This window comes from Prunus persica, chromosome G2, assembly GCF_000346465.2.
Source record: "Prunus persica cultivar Lovell chromosome G2, Prunus_persica_NCBIv2, whole genome shotgun sequence".
NCBI classification, from domain to species: Eukaryota; Viridiplantae; Streptophyta; class Magnoliopsida; order Rosales; family Rosaceae; genus Prunus; species Prunus persica.
The window spans coordinates 15183913-15190826 of NC_034010.1; the positions used below are offsets into that span (position 1 = coordinate 15183913).

The 6914-nt window shown below is 36.5% G+C and overlaps 1 protein-coding gene across 2 annotated transcripts; it reads left to right on the plus strand.

The window, feature by feature from the left end:
* Window positions 46–6367, plus strand: LOC18784719 (probable U3 small nucleolar RNA-associated protein 7). 2 transcript variants are annotated; one of them, XM_020556996.1, is made up of 9 exons: window positions 46–505; window positions 1236–1330; window positions 1864–1932; window positions 2017–2106; window positions 2405–2537; window positions 3084–3202; window positions 3806–3873; window positions 4409–4457; window positions 5165–6367. In XM_020556996.1, exons 2-9 carry the CDS (start codon window positions 1283–1285, stop codon window positions 6200–6202), a joined length of 1614 nt encoding a protein of 537 aa, XP_020412585.1. In that variant the 5' UTR covers window positions 46–505; window positions 1236–1282; the 3' UTR covers window positions 6203–6367. The 2 variants fall into 2 exon arrangements, with proteins under 2 accessions (XP_020412585.1, XP_007219314.2); XM_007219252.2 differs by having other exon boundaries at window positions 1242–1330.

Sequence of the window (6914 nt, forward strand, 5' to 3'; positions counted from 1 at the left end):
GGACCCCACCAAAACCCCCCAAAGGTACAAGAACGACGACCATGTTGTTGTCGTTGTGGGTCCCACGGAGCTGTATCGACGACGATGATGCTGATAACAATGTTGTTGGTGGGATGGGACGATGTCAACTTTGTTGATGGATATTCGCTCCAAAGATTCTGGGCCTTTTTTTTTTTTTTTCCCTCCAGGACTAGGTTTGGGCCTGGTAAGGCCCATTATGGTTTGAGCTCGGCCCATGGGCCCAACCTTTGTCTTTTCTTTTCTTATTCTTTTTTTTCCCTGTAGCAAAACCTCTATACTAAAACCCTACCGTTTTTCTGGTTCTCCGTCGTGAAATTTCAAAGCTCTGTTGCCCAACAAAGCCTAAGCTTCCATTCGGTCTACTGTATAACTGGTTATCTGTCAGAGACGCATTGAAGGGCTGAGCTCTCTCTCTCTCTCTCTCTCTCTCTCTCTCTCTCTCCCAGTCTCCAGAAACAGCAGCAACTAAATTGGGACCAGAGAGGTATTGCCTTAACTCACTGAATGTGCATCCTAAAATGCTCTCCAAGATGCACCCCAACTGTTTGGTGATATGTCCCCAAGAAACATGTTGGATATTGTTTTCTTTTTCATTATTGCTTTTAAGTAATTTAGGTACCAACACACCAGCTGCATACTTTCTATCTTGTGTTTTGTTCTTGTAAAAATCTTTTGCTTACACTTTCTATTGTTTTTCTTTTGATAGGGTAGCGTTTCTATCCTTTCTTGACAAAACCCAGAATTTGATTGTCTCAAATTCATTACAATTATCAATTCTTAATGAATTTTAAAGGATTTATAAACCCTTGTGGATTTTATGGATTGTAATTGAATAGGGGTCCTGCTTCTCTCAGAAAAATCTCTTCTCCTAAGTTTGCCTGAGCTTTCTAACCCTGCCCCTTGATAAAGGTCCAAGGATCACAATTTAATGTGAATTTGTTCATAATACATTGATATTAATAGATTTCTTTTTGCATTTACTTTTTGTTTTTCTTAATGCATTGAGTTTTTTCTGTCCTCTTTCCTCTTCAATTCAGTGTTTTGCTATTCAAAATTCACCTTTTGAGTTGGGTTTGCTAGTTTGTACAGAATGTGTATGGGTGTAGCTCGAGATAGGATATGGATTCTCCAGCTAAATGATTATGTGAACCATTTTATTTATTCTTGTTTTAGAAAAAATTGAATATTGTAGTTAAATTGCATTACTCATCAAGTTTCAGGGCATTTTGTATTTTACAAATACGAAACTGGATTAAGCAAGATGGGTGTGAAACAAGACGATGGCAGTATCATGCCTACATCTGAACAGGTACGCATTATTTTATTTTATCCAAATGAAAGTCAACCAGTTACATCTTATCTAGCACTAGCAGTCCCTCAACATGCGCTTGCAATTATGGTTCTATTCAGTCTCATAGATGTTTGCTCAGATCATCTGTTTGGTTAAGATATTCGATTGTAAATATTTTGGCATTTTGCTTATAGTAGTTTTTTGTGGTTTTTTTTTTTTTTTTTTTTTTACTGAACGTGATGTTATGGCCGTTTCTTCTTACCTGATTGTACTACTGTCTTTGTTGCTTCCTGCTTTCTAACCACATTCGGCTGTTTATAAGTAATACTTATGAAAATAGTTAAACTCTCATCTGTTTTTATTTTTTTCTAGCTACATACTTGGAATGTGCCTGACCATTTAAGCAATCTGAGCTGTAATCTTGACACCGTCTTTACATATCTCCACCATCTCACTCCTCCAACATGAGAGCTGAACACTAGGTTCTTATGTAAATATATGGCTTCCTGTTACACGATTAGAAAATAAATGGTTCATATTTTAATTTGCAGGAGAAGATCTCTGATGAGTTAGATATCAGAGTGAAGAAGTTTCTTAGAGGCGAAAAAACTAATTTGGAGGTACTGTGTTGTCAAGGGAATTTCACTTTTCATGAAATTTGACTTGTTTATTTCTTATTGCATCTTGGATTGTCGTGTTTGTAGGGCTTGCAAGATAAAAAATTGAAGGGTCAACTTGCTGTTAGAGAAGAATTGTTTGGAAAATCTGCACAAGCTGCTGCCAAGGCTGAGAAGGTGAATTTTTATTGAATGTGATCTGTCGTTCTGTTATAGCAGAAGGGGAAAAATCTAACATACAGTCATGCTTAAGCATTCTGTTGGCCTTTGTATTAATTTGTATAGATTCAGCTATGGTTTGTATTTTTTCCAGTCGTATGCTGTTTGCTTTTCATCTGAATTATAGTTTTTTCTGATTTACTGGATTTAGTTCATACAAGCTGATCTTCTACAAGATATTTTGCTTCTCCTTTTCTTTTAGTAGATGTAATAACAATAGACTTTAATGAATTTTCATTTGTGATCAAAATTATAGTGGCTTCTGCCAAGTGAGGGAGGCTATTTGGAGGCTGAAGGCATAGAGAAAACATGGAGGATCAAACAAGAATCAATTGCTCATGAAGTAGATATCTTAAGCGCAAGGAGTCAATATGATATTGTCTTACCAGGTTGAAACCTAAACGTTTTTATTGATTTCTAATGATTAACAGTCAGTCAGAATTTTTCATTCAAACTTTATTGTTTTCCTTATTGAAGTTGAAAGTTTTCATATCCTATATCTGGTTGTGTGGCTTTTCCCTTTTCAGTTATGCAAATTCTGATTCAACTGGCCTAAGCAAAATTTGTTTTGGGATGACCTGTATTGACTGAGAAGAGAGTAGAATTTGGAATATCCTGATTTATCGACAATAAAGAATGAAAAGAAAACTGGAAATGTTCTTTTCTCTTTACAGGGTTTTCAGATAAGTCCATTGATATTTGGTGGAAAGAATAAATAAATGAACTGGAGCAGAATAAAAAATAATGCTTTGTTGGGTGCTGGATATTAGTTGAGATAATGGTTCAAGGGGTTGAATGTGGGATCGATAACGTAGATATTAAACGTAAGGCAGATTTCAATGTGAGGTCTAAAAGCAGGTTTATGCTTTGTGAGGTCTCCTGCATCACAAATCTTACTCTAAAATTTATGACTTAAACCTAATTCTTATCTGCAGATCTCGGTCCTTACACACTGGATTTCACCTCAAGTGGTCGGTATATGGCAGCTGGTGGACGCAAGGGCCATCTGGCTATTTTAGACATGAAGAATATGAGCCTGGTTAAAGAAATCCAGGTATTTTGGGCAGTATGAATTCAAAATAAAACTATATTTTTTCTACCGAGTAGTAATACCTTTTCAGTCAGATACTGTGACCTTATATTATACATGATTGTTCGCCTCTCTTTTTTTCTTACCAAAATTGTTCACCTCTTGTTAGATTGATTTAGATATGTTTCTTGCAGCCATGTCCCCATGTCTTAGTCTTCATATGCAAAGATATAATGTACTAGTGTGGAATTTGATGCACTAGATTAGATTCTGAATTTTGTAACCAACGTTATGAAGATAAGAGTTGCGGGAGAGAGAATGAAAGGCATCATGCAAGTACATTTTAAACAATTTAATCTTTGAACCTTATCAAGTTGTGATATGTTTTGAGTCAAATTATCAGTTCGATGTAGTTGTAGCTTCCCACTGTCCAAATGTGAAAGTTTAGATGGGTGGATGTTACTGTAGTAAACCCTTTATTGTTTTCCTCAATGTACATTTAGTTCATTAGTGGGAAACATCTTTTTCTATGTTTTTAAATGTTATGCGCAAATGTTGGGTCCTCGTTTGATTTGTACTTCGTGGTTTAACTGGAACATTGGACTGATTAGCTAATTGTTTGTTCAGGTTAGAGAAACAGTGCGTGATGTGGTGTTCTTGCACAATGAGTTGTTCTTTGCTGCTGCCCAGAAAAAGTATAAAACTGTTTGCTTTACTTAAATTAATGTTCTGTAGTTTGGTAATCTTTTTACATTTACAGGGTAGATTATAGATGGAAATTTTTTTCTATTGCGACTAATATTGCGAAACATTGAATACTCCCATTGTACAATTTTTGTTTGGACAAATGGACAACTCCAGATATTAATAAAACCTGCTCAATCTACTTTGAACTGACTTGTTGGTCCAGCAGATTATAGATCTCTCTCACAACCACATTTTTCTTTATTCCTGGTGGTGGCATGGTGATGCACTTTTGTCCGATTTTATATACATTGATTTAGCCCTGTGTACTTGTTGGAGGATTCACATTATGTTGTTTTAGCCAATATTCTCTACCATGGCCTTCGGTTAAGTACATGTTTTTTTTTTTCCCCTTTGCAATGTGAATAAACACAAGAGTTCAATTTATAAGCAAAATCTCGTTTTGTAATTTTCACTAGTTTATCTTCTACTTAAGATTGATGTTTTATCTTATTTAGAGGTGCTAACCATTTTAATTAACAACAGGTATCCATATATTTATAACAGGGATGGCACTGAACTTCATTGCTTAAAGGTTAGCTTACTGTATTGAATAGATTGTTGTCTAACTACATGGATCGCAATGATTTAAAGGCTTTTCCCTATTATTAGTAACACAATACTAAATATCGTGCAAGTGTTTATTTTTTATCCCAGGTCTTTGTTTGAGTTGTCTCATTACAGTGCATGTATTGTGAACTGGCTAATCAATTATATCTTCAGTTCGTGCTCCTAATGAGTTTATATTACAGATTGCGTAGAGTTTAAAAGCTCTTCAGATAGGTTGGTGATGTTCTGGGAAAATAGCAGTATTTTAAGATTACTCCTTTCTTTTCTCAAATCGTAATCTGCGACTCATGGTCACTTCATAAATAGATATTTAATCTATTCTGGGATCACAGTTAAAACTTAATTTTCTGAGCTGTGAATTCTGCCTTTATCCCATTAATAAATTGGTTTAGGTAAATTCTTAGGCAGGTCAAACATGTTGAATAATGCGAGATAAAGCATCAAGCCAGAATCTTAAAAGTCAGTTGCTTGCCTTTATGTGTAATTGTGTTCTAGGCGTTCAATTTCTAGGAACCGTGTTCCTCGTATATATGCAGCTTATTCCATAATTTGCTCTAATACTCTTACAAGTCAAATAGTTCCTTGTGATCTGTTGTGAAGTCTCTTTTAATAGTTAAGTGAATGGTTTTCAGATGCATCTGTATTGAGCTAAAGTTCCTTCTTATCATGTAGGAACATGGCGCAGTTTTAAGGCTTCAATTTTTGAAAAACCATTTTCTCTTGGCATCAATAAACAAATCTGGGCAGCTTCGTTATCAGGATGTAACAATGGGCGGGATGGTAGCTAATTACAGGACTGGCTTAGGCCGTACTGATGTGATGCAGGTGAACCCCTATAACGGGGTGGTTGCTTTGGGTCATTCACTTGGTACAGTTTCCATGTGGAAGCCTACAAGCTCTACTGCTCTTCTCAAGAGGCTGTGTCACAAGGGGCCCATCACAGCAATGGCATTCCACCCAAATGGCCATCTCATGGCTACAGCTGGGAAAGAGAAGAAAATTATGCTTTGGGATTTGAGGAACCTTAAGGATGAGCCACTCCAGACTTTGCCGGGGAATGCAGATACTCTTGATTTCAGTCAGAAAGGTCTGCTTGCTCGTTCAACTTCATCATTTGTACAGATCCTTAGAGATTCATCTGGGACTCAGAACTACAATAATTATATGACTCATAAAATAATTAAAGGTTACCAAGTAGAAAAAGTGTTGTTTCGACCTTATGAAGATGTTCTCGGCATAGGGCACTCCATGGGGTGGTCTAGTATTCTGATTCCTGGTTCTGGGGAACCCAACTTTGATTCTTGGGTGGCGAATCCATTTGAAACATCTAAACAGAGAAGAGAGAGGGAAGTGCACTCTCTACTTGATAAGCTCCCGCCTGAGACAATCATGTTGAATCCCACAAAGATTGGCACAGTAAAGCCTCAGAGGAGGAAAGAGAAGAAAACAAAGGAAGAGAAAGAGGCCGACATGGAAGCCGCTGTGGAAGCGGTCAAGGGCATTGAACCAAAGAAGAAAACAAAAGGAAGGAATAAGCCGAGTAAGAGGACAAAGAAGAAGCAGGAGATAGTTGCGAATGCCAAGAGGCCTTTCTTGGAGCAACAAAAGAAAGAGGAAGAACAAGTGGTTAGGAAGAAGCAGAAAGTAATTGAGCAAGTGGAGCTACCAACATCTTTGCAGCGGTTTTCTCGCAAGAAATCAGCTACATAGTTGTGCTAATCTAGGTTAAGGTGTTGTATTTTAATTCAATGTTATTCATTTGTGATTTGTGTTTGTTTGTCTTCAATCAAAAATAACTTTTCCATTTATCTATCAGTAAAAGTACGAGCCAAAGGGGTCCTAGTTTCCAAGCTCATCCCCATAATTCAAATTTCAGATTTGGGATTTGATTTCAGTTCAATAGGGTTCATGTAAATCTAATATTCATAGGATTATGCATTTCGGTTAAACTATGTTGTCCAGATTAACCAGATTGATCTGGTTCAGCACAAATAACATGAGCTCAAATGGCAAGCTTAACCTGCGTATTGAATCCATGACATGAGTTCAATCTCCCTTACGTTTTGTATATACATCAATTCAATTTATACACGGTGGGTGTGGTGCGGTTTATTTAGGGTTTCGGCCTCAAATCGTACATAGAATCAATGAAACATCACTATTCGAATTGTTTCGGTTTAAATATCAAATTGGTAGCAAAAGCAAGCGTGAAGCCACCCTTAGGCTAGTGCTAATTTTTGGAAAGTTCATCCTATTTAGTGGAAATTAGCCAATCTCATCCTAAAGAAAATGTAGCCCACTTCATTCATCTTAGTAACTCCTTAAATGAATATATATATATATATATATATATATATACAGAGAACTTCCATTGAGGGATCCCTCAAATATCCAAACTATCTATTTTTGAGAAAATCATTCA

Excerpts from the sequence above, each read along its gene's own strand:
- LOC18784719 (XM_020556996.1), top strand. The coding sequence starts at position 1,283 with ATGGGTGTGAAACAAGACGATGGCAGTATCATGCCTACATCTGAACAG. Across the intron at positions 2,538-3,083 it reads ATATGATATTGTCTTACCAG|ATCTCGGTCCTTACACACTG; the intron begins GTTGAAACCTAA and ends TCTTATCTGCAG. Across the intron at positions 4,458-5,164 it reads CTGAACTTCATTGCTTAAAG|GAACATGGCGCAGTTTTAAG; the intron begins GTTAGCTTACTG and ends CTTATCATGTAG.